The 27960-nt window shown below is 39.0% G+C and overlaps 2 protein-coding genes across 4 annotated transcripts; both read left to right on the top strand.

The window, feature by feature from the left end:
• Positions 1-278: 278 nt before the first annotated feature.
• LOC111232291 (integrin-linked protein kinase) lies at positions 279-14447 on the top strand. The gene is made up of 13 exons (XM_022759733.1): positions 279-381; positions 1689-1950; positions 8552-8717; positions 9981-10076; positions 10189-10285; positions 10403-10486; positions 10603-10688; positions 10808-10917; positions 11145-11272; positions 11477-11598; positions 11771-11870; positions 12659-12789; positions 12877-14447. The coding sequence occupies exons 2-13, from the start codon at positions 1862-1864 to the stop codon at positions 13024-13026; spliced, it is 1359 nt and encodes a 452-aa protein (XP_022615454.1). The 5' UTR covers positions 279-381; positions 1689-1861; the 3' UTR covers positions 13027-14447.
• A 2234-nt stretch (positions 14448-16681) lies between these two features.
• apbb1 (amyloid beta precursor protein binding family B member 1) lies at positions 16682-27226 on the top strand. 3 transcript variants are annotated; one of them, XM_022759727.1, is made up of 15 exons: positions 16682-16807; positions 17459-18123; positions 20081-20286; positions 20372-20431; positions 20871-20950; positions 21043-21109; positions 21682-21828; positions 22284-22411; positions 23048-23053; positions 23250-23364; positions 23484-23568; positions 23670-23750; positions 23907-24022; positions 24359-24535; positions 24788-27226. In XM_022759727.1, the coding sequence occupies exons 2-15, from the start codon at positions 17481-17483 to the stop codon at positions 24941-24943; spliced, it is 2067 nt and encodes a 688-aa protein (XP_022615448.1). In that variant the 5' UTR covers positions 16682-16807; positions 17459-17480; the 3' UTR covers positions 24944-27226. The 3 variants fall into 3 exon arrangements, with proteins under 3 accessions (XP_022615448.1, XP_022615450.1, XP_022615449.1); XM_022759728.1 differs by lacking the exon at positions 16682-16807 and adding an exon at positions 17262-17363; XM_022759729.1 differs by lacking the exon at positions 23048-23053.
• Positions 27227-27960: the final 734 nt, after the last annotated feature.

Below are 27960 nucleotides of genomic sequence, written 5' to 3'. Positions count from 1 at the left end.
TGACACGAAACCTCGTGTTAATAATATCGTTAGGTTTAATTTGCAAGTCAGCACAAAGGCAAAGTAATGTGAAATTTTGTGATGAATATTTTTTTAAGGTTGACGACCTGGTTGATATACAGATACAATCTCATTAGGCCAATTAAAAAACGTTAATAATGATGATAAATAAACATGACCTGAGGCGGTGAATATTTTTGACCTTCTGTAGTTCCCTCTGCCGCCTGTAGGGGGTGGGGCGCTCTCTTCCTCCTCTCACGTATGTACGGAGGCGGTGAGGGTGTGGACGTCCCCCTACATTCAATCCACTGGAGATAACTTAACGCTGCTAATAACTCCTGCTCTGTAACTGCATTACACCGGAACAGGCGAACATATCTGGTGAGTTTATCGTTCATGTTTCAGTGGGACCTGCTTAAACTACCAAATTACGTTTTTTAGTGTTATTCTCAGTCATTCAGCTTCAAATGAGTGAGCCAGTCCGCGGCGTCAGGTTAGTTGGTTAGCTTGTTAGCAAAAACCTGGGTCATTTAGTCAACCACAGGATGCTGGTTTATGTATGGAACTAAATACAGTCATTTCTTTTTTATCCACTGTAATGAAAACACACTGTGATACTGCCCGGGGCTGAAGGGATAACCAGGTAACGAAGCTGGAAACGAGCTGATCCCCTGTGTTAGCCGGATAGCAGTGCAGCTAGTCAGGCTGCTGTTAACTGTTGCCGATAAACTAATTGCTGTGAGTCCAGATTGTTGCGTGTTTATGTGAACTCGATAAACAATGACTGAAAAACAAAGTCAACCTTTAAGTCCCATTTTATTTAAACTGCGGATTTATGTTCTGTTAAGATGGCCTGCAGCTGTAGTTTTATCATCATCTACCATAACCTATTCTATTTGAGTTTCTGACTAAATCAAATATTTGAAATGTATTCCTTCATTCATAGGTGTTGTAATGGGTCTAAACTGTGATCCTACTTCTATGCTTTTTTTTAACACTTTGTCATAATCTGTTGTCTTCAGTAATGTCTTCAATTTCATATTAGTTCAGGCTGTGTGAATTATGAAATGTGGAAGAGTCATTTACATTGCATTTTCTCTTTGCGTTTACTAAGATGTTGTTTTACACTTTGATCAAATTAGGGATGCAAATAACCATTATTTCACATCAATTATTCTCTTTGGTATATAAAATGTTAGAAATTACAAATTTTTAATTTTATTTGTCTAATGGTTGAAAACCCAAGTATTGTTAGTTTAGTACCACAAAACAGAGGAAAGTAGTAAATCTTCAGAACTCAAAAGCTGTAACTAGTTAGTGTTTCAAGTTTTTGCTTGATAAATGATTTTAATCATTTATGAATTATAAAAAAATAAAATAAAATAAGGAAGTACAGAAATGAACATAACGCTGGATAAAAATATTTTTCTACCATGGTGTGCAGGGTGATAGTCATGGCCAAGTGTTGTGAGTCACAATGCTGTAGTCAGCATCCACCCAGAATTAGAGAGTTGGATAAGATTACACAATACAAAGTTTGTTGGTTGCTTGGCTCTCTTCTTTTTGGATTTATAAAACCGAACTGTATGCTGGAGTGACAACCCAATACCTGGCTGGAAAAGAAGTGGTACTAAGAGAAAAGTTTTTTTAACAGAGCAGCATCCCTGTTTGTGTTTCCCTTTTTTCAGGGTTGCTGGAGTGCTGTTGAGCATCTCCGATTGTGTCCCTCACTGTCCCAGATGAGGGACTGATGCTGGCCAGGACTCTCCTGAACCCCTTGGGCCTCCTCTCTCAACTCCTCCAGTTTAGTTCTACATCTACTCCCACGAGTGCACCATAGGAGAACAACACTCAAGCCAAAATGGATGACATCTTTACGCAGTGCCGGGAAGGCAATGCAGTAGCAGTTCGCTTATGGTTGGACAATACAGAGAATGACCTCAACCAAGGGTGAGCTAAGGTTTATTTATGTATGTATTTCTTGTCAGTGTTAATGGTATCCAGAATTTGCAAATCCAATGGAATAAAAATTTACTTTGTTAAAGTCAAGATTAGCACATAGCACACGCATGAACTCATGTCCAGTAGGCTATTATTGTCATTAAGGATGTGGTGAAAATGTGGCTTGTGGCTTAATTAATTTGTTGTCCTTTTAAACAAAATATCTGTACAGACAGAAGAATCATTTAAAAGTTATTGTCCAGCCTAATAGACTGTAGTTCAGTGTCATTTCTATCTTCATTATTTAGCCAATGGTTACTTTTGCACAATTGCACTTGACTTCCACAACACGAATTTGTGATGCTGGAATCAGTGAATCAGAATCCCGAGGCAACATCAGTTACACTACAGTATCATTGCTTACTTTAAATGCTGCAGACTTAGAGCCCGCCTTTTCAGTCCCCAGTGAGATTGTGGCCTGAGATTGAACCCATTTCCTTGTGGGCACATGTTTATGCCTGGAATGCCAGTGGAATAATTCAAAAGCATGATGTTGGACAGGAAGCACGCAGTGATGGAAGAGTTAGTTACGCTTTCAGTTGTCACTGCAAAGTCAGGCTCTAAAGAGAGAGAAAAAACCTAGACATCTGTGGAGATGTATTAATGTAAGATTTAGATGTAGAGAGTACTGAGAGCTTCTGTAAGATTCGACAGGTTGAGCACAAAAAACACCTGTCTGATAGATATAGGTAATCAGTCAATCCTGAGCTTCCTTTGTGTCTTTAACTGAGTCTGTGAAGAAAAACTTGGCAGAGCTCGCCTGTCAACTTCTGATGGCCACCCAGGATGATTGTCTTTTGGACTTTTCTGGGTTTTGACCACTGTTATTTGTTTTCAAAGCAAACAAGGACAGAATGAATTAATCCATTTAATTACAATAACTCTGTGTACCTTTTTTACCTATGGTACCTTTGGTACATTTATGGTAAGAAGGAAGGCAGAGCACATTAACAACCACTTGATTTGTCTTTTATACTGACTGATTCATTTGCAAAACACTCTGAATATGGAAAGCCCTTTTTTTGTTTACTCTGATTACCGTTGAGAAAATTGAACATAGCAACTCTAATTTCACACCTTGTGATCATGTGAAATGAATCATGATTTTTTTTTAAGAGAAGTAACTGATAACATCCACACACATAATATTTGGTCTTACTGATTCATGTAAGACAGCATATGAGAACATGGTGTTGTTTTCATGCTTTCTGGAGCACAGATGTCTTTAGGAGCATTTTGATTTACTAATTTGTGAATAATTAACTAATAGTTGTCATTTAGTCAGTGTTGTGTTTTTGTTGCAAGGCATTTTTTTCAAAAAAATCCCCACCTTTATTGCAATCTTATAATTTTCAAAAATAGTTGAATTATAATAATATGCAGTATCCAAGTATCATATCAGAACATGCAGGATGCTGCAGTCAGTTTTTTTAAGCCTCTTTCTCTTTTATTTGTTTTAATTCTCTGATCATTGTGAGACTGTATGATTGCATTAAGCCGGTGTGGGTACTACATGCATCTCCACATGACTTGTCCATTAGCTGATTACATGTCAAGTTCCCTTTTCTGGTTGATATATCACCCCAGTGGGTGAAACACATTTACTCTTGCCTTTTCATTTCCCTACAGAACTTCTAGTTCCTCCCTTTCTATATTTAAGTAAACCCACTATATCCCAGCCTATCAGATCCTCACTATATTATTTTCTTTACTGCTCATTGATGGTATGTTTACACAGATATAACTCCCACACGAAGAGTAGTAGTGGAATGCTGAATCTCCTTACAAGGAATAACACACAGGCCTTAAGGGAACCATCTACCACCTACCAAAACTGAGAGAGAGGGGGAGGAGAGTGTTGTAGTGGGCAGGACTGGAAGAGTTATGTATGACAGTGAATCTTTGTGTGTGTGTGTGTGTGTGTGTGTGGGGGGGGGGGGGGCTAAATAGTGAATTTTTTTTTTCTCTCTTCAAAAGAGGAATGCACAGTAAGCCATAACAGAGCACAGCACATCACCTTCCCCTCCTCCACTGATGTTTCTGGCATTCGTCTCCCAGCGGTATTAGATAGCTCCACTCATTTCCCCTCAACATTTCTTCAAAGTTTACAACAGTTAATTACAACGTTTGAAACTCTCCCTAATGTTGTATAGTCATCATCTCTGTCTTCTCTGAATATGTTTTGTCACTTTAGTAGGGGGTTATATTTCTGTGTTGGAAATCGGCATAGAGCATAATGTGATGGTTTTGAACCACCATTTGGTTTTTAAATTCTAAGTAAATTTAAGTTCTATGTGGAGCTGTTTAATTGATTAGTCTAGAGCTGCAACTGACAAGTATTTTCATTCGCAATTAATCTGTTCATATCATATGTCACAGAGAGAGGCAGGAAATCACCACATTTGAGCAGTTTAGATTTTGATAATATTTGGTGTTTTTGATCATAAAAAGGACTAAAATGCTCTGGTGTTTTCTTTGGCCTATAAGTGTGTAATTGTGGCTTTTACGGTTGTCTGTGTTTAGCCTCCTCATCATATATGTCCAGAAGAGGCCATGTACATGTGTGAATTATAGTTCAAGCAGAACAATTAACTTTTCACGCATGATTGCTACTGACAGTAGGACAGCACTTATTTTAAATGTTGTTGAGGTTGGGAAGCAGCATTATCAGTTTATGTTAATGAGTTTACACAGATTGTCAGGTTTAAATTATGTCTGACACAGCGGGGTTATTACACACGCACCAAATGGAATTTCACTCTGCATACCTTTATCCCACATTTCTACAAGCATGTTGGAAGAACTGATACCCTTTCAAGAAAGTTAGAATCATCATAGAGCTGCAACAAATGGTGGATTAATTGATTGGCTAATTAATTGGCTGGTGTTTTTATAATCGAATTATCATTTAAGTAATTTTTCAGGCACAAACATTTGATATTTCTAGCTGCTCAAATGTTAAAACTGCCATGTTGTCTTACATTATAGCAAATTGAATATTTTAGAGTTTTGGACAGTTGGTTGAACAAAACAACAACAAAAAACATGGGCATTTTTCTCTGTTTTATAGCAAACAATTTATTAAGAAAATAATCAGCAGATTAAGCGATAATGATAATTGTGTGTTGCAGTCTTAGACCAGTCTGCATTTAGAGTCTGCAGCTGTTGTCTAGTCCAGTGTTGGCTAGCTATTGTCTACAGTCTAGCTGTTGTCAGGCTATACATTATCTTGTCTTGTCTTGTCTTAATTATCGTTTGTATCAGGCATCAGCTATGACGAAAATTGAATTTCGATATGTATCTGAGGATAATATATGCACAGATACATGGGTACAGCAGTTGTAGTTATAATAGATGTTGGTGGTGATTCTAGCCCACTGTAGCTTTAATTCTGCTCTTCTCATGTATTTCCTCCGTGATTGTAGAGACTTGACTTGAGAAAAGAACTCTTACAGAGGTTAGTTTCTCAACGTTTAAACATTGTTGCGTCAGCCACTTTAATGACAGCAGAAGTGACAGTCCTACTTCTTGTGTACAAAGTCTTGGGAAACTTGTTTATTCAACTTCTGTGGATGTTCTTTTCATTTACTTGAATGTTTCTGTGAATTTTTTGTCCCTCAGCTGAGGTTTGTTACATGACCTGGCGAGGATGTCGGGCCAGAGACATACAGGGTGCAGACAGGGGCTCTTCCTTGGGCTTTTCCGTCTGCTAAACTGAGCTGTGTTGGCAGGTGGAAGTGCCTGAAATAAATTACCACAGCCAGAGTGGAGGGGGTGAGCAGAAGAAAACCCTGGCACTTGAACTGCCTTTGGGTTGTGAGGATGAAGCTTGCTTAAAGGGAAGATCTGTCTGGAAAAAAGTGAAAAGAAAATACACATAGAAACCAGAGGGCTGAGCCTCACTTGCTGTCACCACTTAAGTACATTTTTAGCGATTTTAGGTGGAGTGGGGCCCTTTTTAATTAAGTTATGCTAAACTAGTTTAGCTTTGCTTTTTTTTCCTGTTTGTAGTAAAATGGGTCATGTATTGTGTGAGTTGATTATTGTACTGCATCCTGTAAAATTGGGCTGTTGCACATGGGCACACAAAATTGCTGAAACAATACGTTTTCTATCCCCATTACAAATTTACTGGTGTTACAGAAGTTTTGACACCTCATTACGCAGAGTCCAAGGTAACATCTTCAAATGTCTTATTTTGTCCAACCAACACACCAGAGCTCAAATGTAAGTCAGTTAACAATGATGTATAACAGAGAGAAGCAGCACATCTTCACTTTGGAGAAGCTGGGACCAGACAAAACTGTAGCTTCTCATTGATAAGAGGTAAACGATTAATTAACTATGCAAATAGCTGCAGTTTATTTTTATGCTGATTGACTCCTGAACCAATTTAACATTTCAGCTTGTCATTTGTAAATAGTGAATCTAAGATCATACAGATAAACAGAATTGATATTTCTGTTCATGTGGGCATTCTTGTTTCTAACATTAAGTTTGGCCATTAAGTTTGTCATAAGTCCACCTCCTCCCCTTAACAGACTCAAGCTTAACACAGAAAACAAATAAAATCATGGATGTGAGCCTGCAGGGAGTTTTTCTCTCATAAGCTTAGGCTAATTAGTTTTTAGGATTTGGCCTTTTGGGCTGAGAGGAAATTGCACAGGGAGCAGATCTGGTGTGACTGCAGCAGGTCACCCAGATGCACAGATAGATGTGTGTTGTGGGACTGAGGGTCTCTGTGGGGCTCTTGGTGCTGTTTTGAGCCGAGCTCTGCAGGACGTGTGAATACAAGCCAGTGAATTGATGGTGGTGGTGGTGGAGGAGCAGACGGTTCAAATTCCTGCAGATTCATAATACTCCCTCAGTTCTCAGATTGCATTATTTTGCTGTCTCCCTACTCATAATTTCAGAATACGGGCATAACTTTACTGACAAGAGGATTGTGCAGTGTCTTTGCCCAAACAGTGAAGCGCACATGGAATATGAATGTGTGTGGAAAGTGGTTTTTATCACCAGCACAGTCCAGCTGGTTTAGTGTAACTCTGAGGGACAGGATGGAGTTGAATGAGAAGACAATGGAGTGGAGACATGATCACACACAGCAGCTGGAGTGTATGTGGGTGAAGCACTGCTGACGGAAGTCTCACTGGCCCTTATAAGGACGGTAGCAAACACTCAGCCTACTGTTTTTTGTTTTTTTTTTCTTTCTGCCATTTCCTGATTGTCACTCAGCTCTTGCTGTGTCTTAATCTCTCACTCTTTATCTCTTTTTCTCTGAGGAGATACACCATTAGTCACTCTGTCATGTAATCGAGGCCACTGTCCTACATGTGTCAGTGCCAGTGTCACTGAGACAAAGAGGAATGGTGAGTGCCAGGGGCCTTTTAGCTGCTGTCTCAGTGTGAGTTGCATCACTTCCCTTTTTAAAGGAAGAAAATGACAGAAGCATAAATGAAATTCCTGATAATGTGCTTCTACAGCTCAGTGGGGAACAACAGCTTTGAATAGCCTAAAACAACTTAATTCTGTAGTGCTGTTGAGTTGTATTGCGTTATACTGAGAGTTATTTCTAATATTCAATCTCTACTTATTAATAAAACAAACAAAATATTATAAACACTTCTTAGGAGTACATAGTATGATTCAACAGCTCTATAACTGTCAGTGCCATAAAATTGAGTGGGAGGATTTACCGCAGGGCTGTTGTGTTTTGAAGTCTTAGGAACTGAACTGTCTAAAGGGCAGAAAGACGAAGCAAACCCTCATATGACTGCAGAGGATCTACAGGAAAGTTTAGATGACACAGGATTGGTGGTGCACCATTCCACTGTGCAGCATTGATGCACAAACAGGATCTGATCACAAAAGTCAGCACCCTAAGGCACAGCAGCATCTGGATAAGCCAGAGCCATTTTGGAAACAAGTGCTGTGGACAGATATTTGGGAAGAAAGTCCAGCATTTGATAAAAAGAGAAAAGAACACCTTACTAAGTTAACAAGGACTGACTTAGGTGGTCCCCAGACCTTTGCACATGCCACAGTTACTGTTAAACATTTAAACAAAAGGCATTATCATTTGAAGAGCAGCTCAATTCTTAATGTCTGTTTTCAGCAGGGGTTCAATTTACTTCTTTTCACTTCAAAAATCAGTTTAATATGTCGTTTGCCCCGGGGTGCCCAAATCTCTGGGTGCAACTATATTGTTTATGTTGACCATCCTTTTCTTCTCTGGAATGCACACTTGTTGTGTTTTTATTCATTAATTTTTTGAAAAGTGATATTTTGATTGACAAAGCAAAAACACATCCGTTCCAGAATATACTCCCAGTCTGTACCACTTGGACTTGTGCCTGTTTTACCACAGAGCTGTTTGCAGGGAAAAACTTAATGTAGATAACTTGGGGCTGAATTTTCTCGTATACTTTTCTCTCCCTGGGGTCATACTTAGTAACATTTCCTGTCTGTCCTGCAGTTATTCCAAGTCCTTGCTATGTTGAAGGATTTAGTGGAGCCTGTGCTGAATGTGAATTCTCCTCTCTTGCTGTAGAGATGACCATGGCTTCAGCCCTCTCCACTGGGCATGCAGGGAAGGTCGCTCCAGCGTGGTGGACATGCTCATCATGAGAGGAGCTCGCATTAACGTCATGAACCGTGGAGACGACACGCCTCTGCACCTGGCCTCCAGCCATGGACATCGAGAAATTGTGGGAAAGGTGAGGTTCATGGAAACACTGGCGTACAGCTAGAAAGAGGGTTCCTTCCTGGTTCCTGTATCTCCACAGTAAAAGTCTTTTTAGATGATTGCCACAATATAAACTCTCTGTCATTACAGCATGACTTATAATCCAACTATGGTATATTTTTCTGAGTTGCAATATATGATTCCAACCAATATTTGTTTGAATGACCAAAATGTTGATGTATCTCTTTAAGTTTGACTCATAAACAGAGAATATTATGAAACTTAAAATGTCCTCATCGAGCAGCGATTAGAAAAACAAAGGTCTTGTCTGTTCTTGCAGTCCTGCCATCAGCAATTTTAAACTAAAGGGAGGGCTCATCAGTTTTGTCAGTGTCAAGGGAAAATGTAATGTTATAATGGCTGCAGCTATGATTATAAAACCTGCTTACTGCTACACTTATTAAGGGTAGAACAGATTTATGATATGAAAGAGGTGGTGATTTTCCTCAAAATGTTTTAATCCTTGTATTTATTCGGGGACAGTCAATTTGGCTACTTGCTAATTTCCTAAACGGACTGTGCAGTGGGGCAAATGCATCAGCTGCAGGTCAAATCTATGGCTGATTGTTGTTATATGCTGATTTGTTTCACCAAAATAAGTAATAGATAAGTAATACATTGATTCAACAATCAGTCAGTAGCTCCAGTACAGGGAGCTGGTTCAGACTATCATTCCCTGATAGTCTGTGTCTGTACAAGCGCCTATGCAGCATAAGAAAACTCACCTGCAGCACTCCTCTTAGAGTCTTTTTAAGAGACATCTCATGGCTATACATCCTGTTTAAAGGTTTGTAATCCACTGGTTTACTTTTGGAGATGCAACAGTTGACATGTGAAAGTCCAGGTGGTTGTACATTTTTAATGTCGATTTTGTAAAGCATCTCTAGCTGGTGAAATAAAGAAACACAAAGCGACTGCTCTATAATTGTATTTATTGAAAAGCATTAATGTCAGGCCATGAAAGAAATACAAAGTTAATCTGCATGTCAGTGTTGTGCACAGTACTGTTGCCATAATGTGAGGCTTCTGCTGCAGGGTGTCTGATTTAGAATAGCTGTCAGGCAGCTATTGAGTTTAATATTAGTCATGTCTCAATACCCCTGGTATGTGTCCACAGGCAAGACACACTCCCATGATTTTTCTTGGCAGCATTAACAGTCATCCCTGTATACAGCCAAAACAAGATCTGACCAGCTTTGTTTTGCACATAATCCTTTGTTTCTCTTTCTTTTAGCTGATCCAGTGCAAAGCGGACACAAATGCAGCCAATGAACACGGGAACACACCACTGCATTACGCCTGCTTCTGGGGCCAAGACCAAGTGGCTGAGGTTAGTGCGCCCCCTGCTGGTTTTAGAGAAGAGGCTTATCTATTCATGTGTCACTTCCCATCATGATAACTGTTAGGAAATATCACTGAGACCACTCCTTACTCTTTCCCAGGACCTTGTGACTAATGGGGCTCAGGTGAGCATCTGTAACAAATATGGGGAAACTCCCCTGGACAAAGCCAAACCTCACCTGCGTGAACTCCTCCGAGGTATAACTGCCCATTACAGCTGATTATTTCACCAGTTTCAAATGCATCTTAGTAGCAGCCATTCTTGTCTCTGTTTTGTTGCTCTGTGTTGATTTTTCTCATTTCTCCACCCGCCAGAAAAGGCTGAGAAATTGGGTCAGAACTTGACTAAAATTCCCTTCAAGGACTCGTTCTGGAAAGGCACCACCAGAACTCGACCCCGTGAGTCTCACAGCTTTTCTGTCAGTGTAGTGGTGTTCTAAATTTCACATGAATAATGCGGCTTTTGTCTGAACTTCAAACTGTCACTTAAGTTTGTCTCCATCTTGTGTTTTTAGGCAATGGCACTTTGAATAAACATGCAGGCATTGACTTCAAACAGCTTTCTCTCCTCACTAAAATAAACGACAACCAGTCGGGAGAGGTACTTTATATTCTTGTCTTCACTGTTTTATTGTGCTGAATATTCATGCAGAGCTGCTAATGATCAGTTAAAGGTACACGTCCTTCACTTCACTTCTTCTGTGTTTATTTCGTCTCTAGCTGTGGCAAGGACGCTGGCAAGGAAATGAAATTGTCGTTAAGTTGCTAAAGATTCGTGACTGGACCACAAGGAAAAGCAGAGACTTCAATGAGGAATATCCCAAACTCAGGTTATTATTGAATCGTGTCTTTATTACAACCCTCTGCTCTGTGCTGTTGTTGTCACTCATTTGTCTGTTTGCATTGTGCTGATCCAAACTTTATGTATTTTTTATTTTATTTTGGGGGGTGTTGCATCGCACATGAGCCGTCTGTTTATGTCAAATCCTCTGTGGTTTTGCCTCTTTCTGTCCGTCTGTCTCTCTCCCGTGTCCCTCCCTCTTGGGCTCCATCCCAGGATATTTTCCCACCCGAATGTCCTACCCATGTTGGGAGCATGTCAGTCTCCTCCCGCCCCTCACCCCATCATCATCACACACTGGATGCCTTATGGCTCCCTCTACAACGTGCTGCATGAAGGCACCAGTGAGTACTTCTACTCGGGTCACAAAGTCCGTACTTGTCACCAGTTCTGGTGGTTTGCAGGGATTTGTGATTTATTGCACTTAAGCATTTGTCATTATGTTGCCATCACTTTCTGTACAGAAGGAATTTGACTGTCAACCTGTTACGTGGTGAAAGTCCAAATGACTGAAACCAATTGTTTTGTGTTCCTCATCCTACTGTCAGACTTTGTGGTGGACCAGACACAGGCGGTGAAGTTTGCGCTGGACATTGCTTGTGGAATGGCTTTCTTACACACACTTGAACCCATGATCCCTCGCCACTATCTCAACAGCAAGAGTGTTATGGTAAGAAGAAGTTGTGATATCAGCATTGCTTTCTCAATCAGAATTACCCACTTGTTGTAATTAAATGACCTATTAAAAGAGAACTATGTTGCCCCAGAAAACTGGACAAGTAGAAAGTGATGTCTGTTACACTTTAAAGTGACATCTCACTCGGTGTTCCTCATTTCCACAGATAGATGAAGACATGACAGCCAGGATCAGCATGGCAGATGTCAAGTTCTCCTTCCAGTGTCCTGGCAGGATGTACTCTCCTGCATGGGTAGCCCCCGAGGGTAGGCATCACTCATACAGCACAGATCTAAAGTGACAACTGAAGCCACACAAGCTTGAGCGTGAAAAATAGATGCAGGGAACTTGAGACTGTCTCTGAGCCAAATGTAATCTACAGCTGATTTCCCCTTGAGATACAGTGAAATCCAAGCAAGATGGAAACATAAACTGGTTATAAAACAGGAAAGAAAATAAACAGGGAACTTTTGCAGCACTGAGGTTTTAATTTTACAGAAGGGGCATATGGAGCATGGTGGCTGTGGCTGCATGGGATGCAGGAGAGATGTTGCCGTTAGTTACCATAGAAACAGCCTACATACAGTATAGTTATAGTGGGTAGTGAGCCATGAAATTGAGAGCACAGAGAGCGTTGCTGGTGATAAGGTACAAATGCGCAGATGTGGCGGAGGTGAAGAATCTTAATAGGCCTTATCTTCAGCAAGGATGTCTTTGTGTCATTTACACCCTGTAAATAACAGATGGAAAGAGCAATGAGTGTTTAACAATCTAAGTGAATGATAGTTCAGGTATTATTAGTATTGTAGTCTATGAACAAAAAAAAAGGCTAGTTCCAGCCTGAGTTAAATATATTTAAATAATACACCACTTTAATGTAGAACTTCTATTTCTGCACTTCGGCCTAAAAGTTTGTATCTTTCCACATCCAATGAGCACACATGTAAGTGTTATCTATATACTCAGCTGAGCTTGAATAGAAGAGCTTTTTGTTGAGAGTAGAGGGAGGCGGTGTCTGTTGTGTGTTTCACTTGTTGCTCTTTGTGGTGCACAGCCCTGCAGAAGAAGCCAGAGGATATCAACCGTCGGTCAGCGGACATGTGGAGCTTTGCTATCCTGCTTTGGGAGCTGGTGACCAGAGAGGTTCCCTTTGCTGACCTATCTAACATGGAAATAGGCATGAAGGTTGGCAGAACCGCAACGTTTCATTAATTCAGGGATATCTGTCTAGAGGTTTGACAGTATCTAATGTCTGTCTGTTTTGGCCTTCAGGTTGCCTTGGAGGGTTTGAGGCCCACTATCCCTCCCGGCATCTCACCCCACATTTGCAAGCTCATGAAGATATGCATGAATGAAGACCCAGCTAAGAGGCCTAAATTTGACATGATTGTGCCAATTCTGGAAAAAATGCAGGACAAGTGAGAAACCTCTTCTGCCCTCCCCTGTACTGAACCGATGAATTACTGGATATCTTCCCCCAGATATCACTCTGATACTGTGGTGCTTGCCAGTATTGCCTTAAACTTTTCACTCTACCGCTGCATTCAACGCCACTGTAGCTTCTGCTTCTGAAATGAATCCAGCAGCAGTCAGTTCTTTTTATATTGTTTTTGTTTTCTTTTTTCAATGTGATATCAAATTTTTTTTTGGCTGATACTGTCTGCGCAGGAACTTAATATGGACTGTTCATCCTCTAAACTGTAATCATGTGGACAATCTTCTTTAAGCGACCTAATAACTTGTGGAGGTCAGCATGACAGTCTGCAGCATTGCTTCATGTGGATCTAAGGCCTTACTCTAATATGGAGTTTTAAAAAGTCACCCTACAAGGTGACTGCTCCGTTTTATAATAAAAGATATAACATATTAACCCAAAGCTTGTCTTGTGGGAAAAGATTTATGTTTGTTGTCAGCAACAAACTATGTAACAGGGCAAGCATGACACATGTCTGAAACTAAGCATTTAAACATGAGATTAATGAGAAAATGTATATGAATGAGGGCTGCCTGCAAGAGTGCATACAGTAGCAGGGCTGTGCCATTCAGCTTGGCTGTGTAGTGGTGTGTAGAGCTTGGCCTGTCTTGAGCATTGGTCCCTGACTGTATCCTGTACAAAACTGGCCATGCAAACCTTTTGTTTTTTTTCCAGTGCAGCAAAAATGTTGATGTTGATTATTGCTGTTATTATGGGAAGATTTCTTTCAAGATGCTTTGCAAGATTGCTGATTTTAACTAGATTATTTGAATTTACTGGTGTAATCTAGTTAATTTTCAGTATTTTCCCTTCAAAACAGTTTTATTATGATTTATGATTCTGCTATCTGTACTATTGAACAAAGAGTATAGTCAGCCTCTGTTTCACAATGTCGCAAAGTGACTCAAGTGTTATTTTCATTTTGAATACTTGTCGTATCAGAAAATGAATAATGCAACCCCGACTGTAATTAATCCATGGACATGTTAGCTACAGGTGTAGTTTGTTTTGTTTTCGAGCATGGAGACCGCCTTTCCTCCATGGAGACCTCCTGATGGCTACATCAGAAGCTGCTGCCAACATAAGGTGACTGGGACATTAAGGGGTGGTATTAACATCCCGCTAACTGCTCTATTGTTTTCTCACTTGATTTTATTATTTTGGGCCTCAAGGTGACTTCTGACTTTATATCAATCTCATGGGTTGTTGTTTCTTCTACCTGCATTGTTTCTGTGCCTCCACCAGCTTGCTTGTTTGTGCTGAATCACAGGTTGAAGCCAAAATCAAGAATGACTTATACAAATGTATGTATTTATATATATAAGTATATTAAAAAGGAAAAATATGGGAAATTTGAATGTGTGGATTCATAGTGGGAATTTAACATTATTGGGTAGTTTGGGAAACGTGTCATGTAGACTTTCTCTATTTGGCTCAGTGTTGAATCGTGTGTTTCATAGGGTTGACTCTTGATATAAATTTTAGTCAAATTAGCAACAGAAGGCATAAATGTTTAAATGTAGGAAATATAAAAGATAATTGCTGAAATTGGTGATCCGATAATCACTGACTAATGGCAGAAAACAATAACAAATCAAATTTGCTTTAAATGAAATTGTGTGTGTGTGTTACACTTAGGATGATGGGATTTGCTTAGGGAAATTGGACTTCCTCTTTTCCACTGCCCCTGCATTAGAGCCTAAGTAAAAAGATTTACACTTGTTTTGTATTTTATTTAAAAAAGTACTCTGTACCATGCAGGGGTGGGACTTTCCTTTCCTTTTCTCAGCTGTTTGACACTTAATAACCAGTCAGTCACACTGATGTGTCTCTCAATAACCTATTTTGACATGTACAGTGTAATGAAACATAAAACACTAAACTTCAGTCAAATCAAGTAAAAACATTTAGGAAAAGGTAAAACTGCTGATTTCAAAAACTAAAAACTAAAAAATATTGTATTTTTATTTGTATTGATTATTACTGATCATCCAGTGAATTTTAATATTCTACATGGAAGCATCTGCAGTAGTTATTATATGTATTTGTTACCCATCAGTAGTTATTTACCTGCAGCATATAATTTAAAAGTTTGACAAAATTAAGTTATGGATACAAAAAAAGCAATCTTAGAGTTTTTGTTGTTATTTATTTTCATCATCATATTCATGAGGCTTTCTTAATTTCCACAATCATCTCTGTGGTGTTCTGGATGTTGTGAGCCAGATGTTTCTCAGCACACCACTTCACGAGCTGCTGGATCTCCTCCCTGTCAGTCATCTATCTTCATGGCGTTTTCTGCAAACTGTTTGATGCCTTTGGAGTACTCATTTTTCAATCTTGTGGGACAAAGTTAGCTCACTTAAAGAAAAACAGAACATTTCCAGGTCTTTGTCATTTGCTGTACAGTTCAGTGTTTTGTCAAGCCAGTACATGAAAAGTTGACACTCTTAAGTCATCATAGTGTGTATCAATTGGAATCTGCCAACCTCACTAGCTACAATAATATGACTTCTAAATTGTGTAACTAAAGATCCTCGGCTTCTGAGTAGGACTAAGGTTAAAATTTGCTTGGTATACAAATGATATTTGCATATCAGCATGAAATTAAGATGCAGTCCCTTGTGTGTAAATGCACGCTGCGTCTTTCTCAAGTAAAAGTTCTACACTCAAAATCCTCATAAAAGTACAGGAGTATAATCAGCAAAATGAAGTTCAAGTATTGAAGTAAATGTAGGCTCACTCATAATGCAGTAAAATGTCCCCTGTGACTATCTACAGCTGTCAGATAATTGTAGAGAGGTAGAAGTATAAGGTAATATAGAATGGAAATATGAAAGTTAAATCCAAGCACCTCAAAATTGTACTTAAGTACAGTAGTAGGGTTTCTGCTGAGTACACCAAGTTAACTTTAAGACTTTTTAATACCTTTTTAATACCATGTAGAATGTAATTTACTGTCACTCATAGGCCTACCAGGCAAAGTGATGTGACCTATGATGGGCAGATTACTGATTACCAAATAACTAACTTAGTTTATTAAGTTTGTTTATTAGGAACCAAAAACACTAATCTCATGCAAAGAGAAGAAATGCCAATGTCCATAGGTAGACATAATATAAGTAGGCTCCTATCACACAATACAAGGTCCAAGGTCCAGGCATGAATTTTGCATACATCAGGTTAGAGGTCTGTAACAAGGATTTTCCAGCAACTTTTTGTTAAAATCACATATAAATATATTTTATAACTACTGTTACCGCCTACAGCAGAGTTGAAGAAATATTTAAAACATTTGTTCGGGGAAATTTAAGAGTTTTTAAATAAATTCAAAGACCATATTTGATCTGCAGATACTCTATCTACTTAAATAAATTTAGCCTAGTTAGTCCATCCACGCCCTATCTCCCAGCCACTGGCACAGAAGTTATAAATTGATGACTTAAATCCTGAGAAACTGACAATACGCAGCACCGGATCGATATGTCCTAAAACACCATAAAAGTGGATTATATTTCCTTAAATTCTTCTCCTGCTCTTTGCCTGAGGGGCAGCACTGGGCTCCAGCCGTGACGATAATCCGTGACGCAGGTTTGCCCTCCATCACCAGCCGAGCCCACTGACAGAAAACACCACCTACAGACGAAGAGAGCCCTCACGATTAATGGAAATATGTAGTTAGCTGGCATAGTTCCGCATATTTCGACAACAGGAGGTTCGGTGGAGCTGGTAAGTCAAAATTCTTATCATAAACTTGTTAAGTTATAATCACCCTACTCGCTTTTGATTTCCCTGTTAGGAGCTAACGTTAGCCTAGCCAAGATGACGACGGTGATGATGGCGGACGGTGCCCGTTATTTCCAGCTGCGGCGATGGCATCTGATTAATATCACTATATTTCAGCACATAGTCTCGTTTTAGAGCTGGATTTTAGTTAACAACCAGCTAACTGAATCTAACATGATGCATTGAGCTCATGACCGGTTCTATATTTAGCTTTATATCTAAAGAGAAAAAGGTCGTGTTGGCAAATGGAAGGTAAAACTGCTGAAGTGCGTTTCATTTTGGAACGAAAAATGTAACAGTGAAAGTGGGCACAGTAATGGGCAACCCGGAATTGACGAATGTCAAACCCACTTCAGTCTCCAGATTGAAATGTTGCTGGTTGTTTTAACGTAACAATCCATTTAACTTCGCATTTTAACATTTAATAGTGGTTGTGACAAAGTTAACGGCTCTGAATATATTCATAACCAGCAAACGCAGTGCAAATTCACGAACTCAGGTGAGAAACTCTCGACTGAATCTGTGTTAATCGCTAGCCTGCTAGCTAGCCTGCTAACGGTAATGCTAATAAATCTCAACCTCTTCCTCCATCAGAGCAGTTACATGGAAAGTTACCATGGGTGGCCATGATGATGAAGATATGCCATATGTTGTGAATAAACAAAAGCAAGATGAAGAGCTAAAGAACAAGCTGAATGACAGCAGCCACTGGTGCGACCAGGAGTCCACAGGCAACAATGCCAAATGGGTCAAAGAAGGCCAGAACCAGCTGCGGAAAGTAGCTGAGAACCAGCAGGACCAGGACCACAACTGCAATATCAGCCAAAATGGGAACAAGGAAGACTTCCCTCATCAGAATACCACTCAGGAAGAACAACAGGGAAACGAGGAGCAGACCAAGTCTCCCAAAATAGCAATGACCCCTGGTCTCAGTCAGGAGGAGTCCAAAAACATCCTTAATGAGCCGCTACTCATCGACACTCTGGAGTCCACAGAAGAGAAAGATAAAGAGAGAGAAGAGGACTGCAAAGAGAAGGAAAATAATTCAGAGGAAGATGAGGAGACATCAGGTGATACCAGAGGAGAGAAAGTGGCTGAAGAACAGAGTAATGTGGAGTCTCAGAGAGAGGGCAGTGTTGTGGGGAGAAATGCCTGCCTCCTCTTCTCCAACATGAATGGGACACCAAGTGATGAGGAGTCCAGCTGGCCTGCACTGTCGCAGGATAACACAGCTGACAGCTCTCCAAATGGCAACAGAGGTAAACATAACATACAGCTGATGTGAAGGCATCACATTCATGGTGTAATACAACATTATGCATGCTGATAAGAGCAGTTGGGGGGCACAGCTTGCACAATTAGAAAAACAAAAATGCAGATCAAAGCAACGTGCCTCACAAATGGAGAAGATATGGTAAAAAATGTTGTACTGAGCACTGAGTTGATGAGTTGCAGCTGTATAAAAGGGCAACACTTAACTTTTAAGTCCACCCATTTGATTCCACCACCAAATGGTTTATAACACACTGTAATGTAGTTGTAAGCAGATATGTTTATTAGTGTTTGTTATTAATGTATTTGTGAACAACTATAACTCCTCCGGTGAACCACCCATAAGTAGAGACTGGTGTATAAACAGATAATAAACTAGAGACCATCTTGCGATGGGATCACACCAGCCACAACGCCCGTCAAAATGTTGATTTTCTGACTCATGAGTACTCAAGTCATTACTGCATTTTTACATGAATAGTCAGAACTCAGGGGTTGGACCACACCCATCTTCAAACTCAGCCTTCATTATTATGTCAAGTACACACATCCGTAAAGTTTCGTGACTGTATCTTGCACAATTGTGATGTTGTCATGGTGACAAAATTTGTCCACAGACATAAAAGCACCCACCAAAGTACTCAAAAGTGCTCTATGGTAGTTTAGTTCTTGCTACAGCAGTAGTCTCCTGGACCACATTTTCTGATGATGACACACACACACACACACACACACACAGACACACATAAATGCACAAGGTGAGAATAATATCCCACCCCACTGTTATGGCTGGTGAACATCTGCCAGAGTACTCAAAACTGCCTCTGCGGTAGTTCCCGCTTCAGTGGTTGTCTCCATGGCCACTGTTTGCCATGGTGATACACATATTCACATAAGCAATATAGTAACAGAGTTTTAATAATTTCAAATATGCCTTATATTTGGTGACAAATACTGTGCATTACTAACAAACTTAGAATGCCCTTATCTGCTCATAACTACAACATAGTGTGTTATACACCATGTTTGTGTACTGTTTATAAATGATAAATCGGGGGACTTAACGTAAGGTGTTACTGAAAAAAGCAGGCATGTTAAGAAGTTTCCCATCTTTCCACTGCAAATTTCAAATTTTTCTTTGTTTTGTACTGTACTTGGTGTAAAAGGCCTCAAACAAATGAAAGCTAAATCTGTCATGTTTTCCATCTAATATATTGTCATAATATCAATCTGTATGGTGGAGTGCAGTGAAACACTAAAGTCTGTGCATTGGAGTCAACTTCCATGCTCTGGTTTTTGTGCAGTGCTGATTTGCTGTGTTAGGTCAAACATTTTCTTTGATGGCACCAGTGCAGTCTCATTATATTAGTTTCAATATTCAGTAATATTAAAAAGGTATGCAGTAATATATAGTAGCTGTATATAGCAAAGTAAAGTGTATGGTACTAATCTAATCTTATCAGTATTCAGTAATTCTGTTTAAGTCCTGTGTTCTGTTAATGTCCATTTCATACCATCACCAATGAGTTGAATCAACTTTATAAATGCAACATTAGATCACCTGTTGTGTGAACAAGAAAAAGCTAGGAAGTCTAGCTTCATCAGTGTGGTTAAAACCCCCATGTCTCTTTCTCATTGGAAAGCTGATAAACGGGAGTCAAAATCGTCAAAGATAATTTATACAACATAACTGTGGTTATTGATAAGTTTATGAAGAGGGTAGACTGTTTGCCGGCCATGGTGACTCATTATCCCCATGTTTGCATTCCAGTTTATCTGGTTGTCAGACACCATACAACTATTTCAAAGCTGTCAGCATAATTACACATTTTACAGAATCCTTGTTTTGTGTTTGTTCATTCTTGTCGCTTCCTAAATGGTCAGAATGTTTTTTTTAAAACAGACATTTAACACTTGTTTTTCCTTTGCTCACTGCCTTTCCAGAGTCCTTTTGGGACTCCAGTGCTTTTGAGACAGACACAGACCTGCCTTCAGGATGGATGAGAGTGCGAGATACATCAGGCACATACTACTGGCACATCCCCACAGGCACCACCCAGTGGGAGCCTCCTTCACCCTTGGGTAAAGTTGGCGATTCTATGATGTCCTCTACTATGTCCCTGGAAACTACACCCTGTGAGGAGCAGGAGGTGAGGTTTCAACGCCCTTTTTACCAGGATAAAGACACTGACGTGTGAAACTCAAGGTAATAACAGCTTTTGTTACATTTTCCAGGAATCGTGGGCTCATCTTTCAAGCACAGATGAAGGAGCCGGTGAAGGGGAACTGTGGAAGGTAAGTCTTGGAAAAGTGTAATTTGGTTTTGTGAAAGTAACATTCATTATTGGTACGTGTAGTATTTTCATATTTTGTGGTCAACAAAAATAGTTTTCGAAAATCCCATGAACATATTTTACTTAGGTCTTTGTCAAGACTATATAAATTGCAGTCTCTTTAATGTACTATGTACTAATGGACTATACTTTTATGTACTATGATTATTATATCTGCACACAAGCCAATATCAGCCCTCTGTTTCTTATCGCATCACTTTTTCACTTTTCCAGTATTTCAGGATGCCACGTCTCATAGACATGTCTGTTCTATGTATTAAAACAGACTATTTGTTAACAAACTATAAGGTTTACATATTCTAGCTGGAAAAAGTTGAGCAAAGTTGACTTTGTCATTGTTACCTATTTTTTTTGTTTTTTTTTCTTTTCTGTGGCTTCAGGAGGAGGGAGAGGTTGCATCTGATCAAAGTCTGAAGGAGTTTGAAGGAGCAACTCTACGCTATGCATCCATCAACCTGAAGTACGTGCTGTGAAAGCTTTTTGCTTAGTTAGTATTTGGTATTTAGCATATTGTCTTATTCTGTTGCACTATTTTTTTCTCTATTATTACAGCTACAATTGCTCCCAATCAGAAGAAGAAGAGAAGCTCACTCCACTCTCCACAGATATAGAAACTAAGGTAAATCAGAGTTTGCTGCTGCATGATATAAATAAGTTGAAAGTATAAAGGGTCTGAGAACCACAAGACTGGCCTTGGAGCTGGAGTTGGTTTTCAGAGGGCTGTACTATGTCTCTGAACTGCTCCAGAATATTTAGGAAGGCTCAAATGAAAAGGAGAATTTCACAACAGGAAATAATGAAGTATAATTTATCTAATTAGCTTGTTCTACTTAGTATTGTACTTAACAATTGCTTTTTGGTGGCTCTTGTGTGATATGGAATTAATATTTTTTCATACTTTGACATATGAATATGTGTGCTGTAATTGCAGTTGGTATTTTTATAACTTCTGTAGAGGCGAGGCAGTAAGGCCAAGTGATTTATTTTATTTGTGATATTTTTTTTAGCTACACAAACTTTTTTTAAGTTAATCTTTCACAACTAAATGAGAGTAAAAGAGGTGAATTGAGCTATGTTAACTCGTAGAGGAGCCAACACACTTCAAAGTTTGAAACTTTCCTACTCCATTGTTCTTCACCTTCCTTATGCAGTCTTGTTTTATACTAATATGTTGCTTATTTGCACTTTCAGTGCTTTGCAGTGCGTTCCCTGGGCTGGGTAGAGATGTCTGAGGAGGACATGGCACCTGGCAAGAGTAGTGTTGCTGTCAACAACTGCATCAGGCAGCTCTCTTATCACAAACACAACCTTCATGACACTGCTGGTATCTGGGGAGAGGTGAGGGGATTTACGGAGTCATGGAGATACTTTACTGACGACACCTGCACACGTCTGCTGTCTGCTTTAATAAAGATACATTTAAAAATGCAATTTACTTGTCAAAAGTTCACACTCATAATTTTAGGAGATTTTATAATAGTACACTGTCTACATCAAAAACACTCAAATCATCAATCACCGAGTGTTGTATTTGGTGGTTATTGTCAAACACTCTTCAACTATTTTGGTTGAAAATGATGTGGTTACTTAGGGCAGTATATTTTCAGGTCTTTTTAAGATGTAAAGAAAAGTTTCCATGGTTAAATTCATACTGGAATTGAAGCAAAATACCTCAAATAGTAAAAGTTAAAAAGTGCACTAATACATGTATCTGAATTTCATAGAAGCCCACAAATTAGGTAAAATGTTTTTAAGCTAAGTTGCTCATTGTCAGTATGTTTGTGTCGTGACAGGGTAAGGACATGCTGATGGTCCTGGAGAATGACACTATGAACTTAATCGACCCTCTGGGCCAGACTCTGCTTCATGCTCAGCCCATTGGCAGCATCCGTGTGTGGGGTGTAGGCAGAGACAACGGCAGGTCAGTATCCACATTATTAGGCCTAAATGAAAATGGAAGATCTACACAATTTACTTACCTAACTTCTTAATATCACCTTAAACAAAACATGCTTCAAAAACACCTTGTTTGATCATTAAACTTTACTCATTGAACTGTGTAGTTTTGATTTGACATGGAGGAACAACTACTTTTTATACACATTGTAGCTCACACTTTTAGTTTGTGCAAAGGTGTTCTGTGAAAAGATGTTTCTAGGTAGCTAACTAAACTTAGAAAAAAACACCTCTAACTTTTGTTTACAGTTAACTGAACTGTCAGTCAATTATACCTCCTGACTTGTTGTGTGAAGATACGCAGTCTTTTCTCACTGTTTTGAATATTCTGCCATTATCCTGTTAAGTCTGCATTTGGTGGTTGAGTTAAAACAATGTACAGCCTCCTGTAGTCATGACTCGGAGGCTTGGCATTCCTTTCAAGCACTTGCACTCTTGTGTGCACCCTTTTAATGGCACGCTGCTGCCCTCTGCTGGATCGTTGTGTACATTACATACAAAAATAACACCCCTGCTTTGCCCAGTTTTTGCCTCCAAACTGCATCATTGTGTTCTAACAATCATATTTTTTCTTTCATGCTGCATTTTCCATCATGAACAGGGAAAGGTATACTTCAATTACTTCTACCTTCTACTAATATTTTTTAAATGATTGTCTTCTGCGGTTGTTACTTGAAGTTGTGAATGTGTAAATGTTTTATGTGCACATACGTTTGTATCTGTTGAAACTGGAAACACACATTTATGCTGTATTAATATTTCAATATATGAATGTGACCTTTTCCATCTGATTTCACCTGCAGGGATTTTGCTTATGTGGCTCGAGACAACCTGACCCAAGTTCTGAAGTGTCATGTTTTCCGCTGTGACTCACCTGCCAAGAACATCGCCACCAGCTTACATGAGATGTGCTCAAAGGTCAGCCACTACTGGATTTAATTTAGTTTCATTATGAATTCAGCACAGTGTCTTCATTCACAATCAGCAGTGAATTACTTACTTGAATTCACATATTTTTTCCCTTTATTTAACTTTAGATAATGATGGAGAGAAAGGCAACCAAGCCAGGGATAAGCAGACTGAACTCTGACCCAGATAAACCTGGGCTCATCCCTGTTGAAGGTAAAGCTTACACGTTTTGAATATTATCATAATAAGTAATGATAAGTCTAATATAATAAGTATGGAAACAGATCACTTAATGCCTCCTCCTTTTTTAACAGAGTTTCCTGCTCCAAAAAATGAACTCTTCCAGCGCTTCCATGTTTATTACCTTGGTTGTGAGTCTGTGACTAAGCCAGTTGGTAAGAAGAACACTTCTAAATATGTAATGGTTTATGTTAACACTTCAGCTGCTTTGAAATAATTTCTGTCCTCATCGTTATTATAGGTGCAGTAGTAACTCTTAAGTTAATGCATTGTATCATGGCCTCTATGTGTGTGTTTTCTTCCCTTCGCAGGAATGGATGTAATCAATGAAGTGCTAGAGACAGCAGTGAATGGCAAAGATAAAAATGATTGGACTCCTGTCTCTGTGAATGTTGCACCAGCCACCCTCACAATACTTTCAAAACAGGTAACGGACAATGAAATCAGTATAACATGGTCTCAGGGAGAGTGGTTTTTAAATCAGAAGCTAAAATTTCATCATGATGAGCCTCAACAGAAATGTCAGCAATGTGTTTCAGTGAAAGTTTTTCACTAATTACTTTCATTCAATCACTACTTTTACTAAAATGTTGCCTTAAAACTTTTCAAATATGTAATAAAACAACCAATTCATTTTTATAAATGTTTTGTGACTTATACTACTGTGAAAGGTTGTAGAGAGAACATTTGAATATTGCAAATGTAAAAATAAAAATACCACAGAAAGTTATTAAATTACACTCATTCATATGTCCATGTCCAGAATGAGGAAGTGCTGTCAGAGTGCAGGGTGCGTTTCCTGTCTTTCATGGGTGTGGGGAAGGATGTCCACACCTTCGCTTTCATCATGGCTGAAGGTCCCAGAGATTTCACCTGTCACATGTTTTGGTGCGAACCCAATGCTGCCAGTCTGAGTGAGGCTGTCCAGGCTGCCTGCATGGTGAGTTGTGAACAAATACAAGAGAGGAAAGTCCTAAAAATAGAGAGATGAAGAGATGGGATGATTTCCAGAAGATATTTGAGAAATGCTTTGTTTGTATTTTAGTTCTGTCAGAACTTCACTTTATTCTGTCCCAAAGCCAAAAGCTGAGCTAGCACAGATGTCAGTCACAGTTGTTTACATAGACACTCCGGTGTTTAGTCTAGTATCTGCAATACATCATTTAAGCTCTGTGCATTCTTCTGTTTACAGCTTCGCTATCAGAAATGTTTGGATGCACGTCCTCCCAGCCTAGCCTCCTGCCTGCCCACTCCTCCTGCTGACTCTGTGGCTCGACGGGTCAAGAAGGGAGTACAGAGTCTGCTGGGCAGCTTTAAGAGCTACAGGTCAGGCTCCCAGTCCCCTTGAGTCGGAGCGAAGATGATGCAAGGTCCATTAAACACAAGGTCCATCACTACAGCCCCTGCTCACTCTCACGCCTCCTTCTCTCATACTTCTGCCACAGTTTCGCCTTACGACCGTTTCACTTGTCTAGTCAATAGTCTAGTATGTGGAGTATTTTCTGGGGAAAATGTGTGTCTGAAAAAGATTGCATTTATTTCTTTTTTTAGCTTTTACTTTATACAACAATTTTAAACTCTCATCTCCAAACAGATGAACCCCTGGCATCAAGTTTTTTTCTTTGCTGGGATTCTTTCTGTGAGTCTTAACTATTTTTGTGTTTTAACAGAAACAATGCTATGAATGTTGGATATGGATGTAATATATTTTACATGCCGGCGCTAGAATTTGCTTGGAAAAGAGGTTGCTAGATTCTCTCACAGAATTTGTCTCGTTCCCTTTTCCTCCTCGGTGCAATTACCATCTCTAACACTCCTCCTTTTCTACTGTTTAAAGAAGGTACTGTAATCCAGTCGTTATCAGATGGTGTCAAGTATCCTAATACTGATTTTCTAAAACATCATTGCACCTCTGTTTACCACCTTAGGTTGTAATACAAGCGCTGTAGGCGTCTCACTAGTGTGCCACGTAGTTAAATGTCCTTGACCCTCCCAAACAATGTATTTTAGTCTTCCAAAGAACTGTATGGTCATCTGTCACATAGTGAGCAACCACTGATTTGAGTGTAGTGTGTTTCTCATACATTCTGCATGAACATTTGCAAGTTCAGTGCTAGTGTGCAATAATCAGATGTTCCTGTATGGTGTGGTGATAAGACGGCTGCAGTGTGATTATTTGTTCACTTTAATGAGAGTCTGAATTGATTGGGTGCAAGGCTAATGGAACAGCAGAGCCATGTTGAAAATCATTATCTTGTGATAGAATAATAGTAATAAGAAATACAAACTCTGGGTTTTCACACAGCTGTTTACCACCAACGAACTACTGAATAGTACTGTAGAAACTCACCACAAGCTGCATGTTTTGATAGCTTAGAGTTCTTGCTGCTTGCAGCAGCAGTTTAGTGCTTAAGACCCATTAATGTATCCTGTAAATTCTTTCTGTGTTTCTGTATGGTAAGAGGAGGCTGGAGTTGATGTGTTGTTTCGTGTTACATAGGCATGTCACTCTAGTTAGTGTCAGTGTTTATCATAAGCTAGCAGTAGAAAGTTAGACTTCCTGTCAGTTCCTTCAGACTGAAAAGATGAGAGCAGGTCAATGTTTGTATTTACAGTTTGTGTATATGAGAAACCTAGAGATGATTTCTCCAGTGGTTCACATTTTTATTTTTTTCCTTGGCCACATTTTGACGTGTGTGGGCCCCGGCCGCTCCAGTTAATGTATTTTCTATCGTTTCCACACACTACAATGTACACAGTTAAGATGATTTTCACATTAGCTTGTTAGATTTACTTTTTATAAAGAACACACTAATTAGCCAAGTTGTATTTTATCTTTATGTGTCTGTCAGTGATAAATACTGTATGTAGCACAATAGTAATAGTCATATTAAAGATGCAGTTAGTAAGATGTTTTGGTCGTTTTTAGCTCTGCAGGGTGTTTGTTTGGCCATGTTGTCTGAAACATTAGTAGGCTACCTAGTTATTGAACATCCTCAGGTTAACTGACTCCACTACATAGACATAAAGCAAGTCCACAAATAAAGAAAAACTACATGTTTTTTCAAACAAAAAATTATTTTAGAGCAAACGAAACACTCAATTAAATTACAACAAAATATAATGAAAAGGAATGAATAGACATGAATAACAAATACAACTTTGTATTGAAAAAAACAGACAACATGACCACTATATTGTACTGATATTAAAAAGTGAGACTTAAAGTTGAATGTTTAAGTAGCTGGTGCATAATCGTGGAAGTGGTGCAAAAAGCCATTTTTTAAAAATAATTTAAATTTTTTTTTAGTCTCATTAACTTGATATCAGCATGGTATAGTTCACAACTAGAGACATATATTTTTTTTATGTCATATATCTTTGAATATTTCTATATTGCAAAAAGCTGAAATCAGAGGTCTGATCTGACCTGTAGTCTCATCTGGCTATAGAGAGGTGTGACACCTCTTTGAGACAGAGACTTCCAAATATAAAGCTGTCATGGAGTCAGTTCTGTTGTCTGACCTTATTGTCTGAACTCGTCACCCAGTAGTGAAATCAAAGCAGTGTTTTGTGATGACTGGCCTTCCTCAAACTTTCATTCATAAATTCCTATTGATGTTTTTTTTTTTTTTTAACATAAGTCATCAAACACTAAAACTCTTACCAACTGCTTCTTTTATATGTGTAAGATATAACACTAAATGAAAACTAGACTGCATTGACTCATATTACTGCCTTGTCACTCATGTGTCACTTGGAATTATTGTNAACATAAGTCATCAAACACTAAAACTCTTACCAACTGCTTCTTTTATATGTGTAAGATATAACACTAAATGAAAACTAGACTGCATTGACTCATATTACTGCCTTGTCACTCATGTGTCACTTGGAATTATTGTGCTTTTTCTCCTTCAAAGTTTGCTGTGTCCAGTCAGTGGCAACACTAAAGCCAGATGAGTTAAAGAACATTAGCAGATTAATTTATTTCTGTTTATGTAAATTAGGTGTATAAAATGTATGTATATAAAAGTCACTGCACAATAAATGTGAACATATCATACCTGTTTATCTTGTGGTCTTTTTAATATCTTGACAGTCATTTATTTTTTTTACATCATGTGAAGCCAAGTGGCTCTGAAGAGATTGGTTTCCAAAGGGCAGGTCTGGATCCTAGAGCCTGAAAATGTCTTCTTTGGTTTCTGGTTGTGGAGGCATAAACATTTTTTTCATTTTCTATCAATGGCTTTATCTATCATTCCCAGCTTTTCCATTAAAATGTAAAAGAAGCCACACACAACCTGTCTGGCTGTTTTGCATATGCATTAAACCTGCTGACACCGGTCTTACCATATGTATTGA

Source organism: Seriola dumerili, unplaced genomic scaffold, assembly GCF_002260705.1.
Source record: "Seriola dumerili isolate Sdu_G_001 unplaced genomic scaffold, Sdu_1.0 BDQW01000330.1, whole genome shotgun sequence".
Taxonomy (NCBI): domain Eukaryota; kingdom Metazoa; phylum Chordata; class Actinopteri; order Carangiformes; family Carangidae; genus Seriola; species Seriola dumerili.
This window is presented reverse-complemented; position numbering and strand designations above follow the sequence as displayed.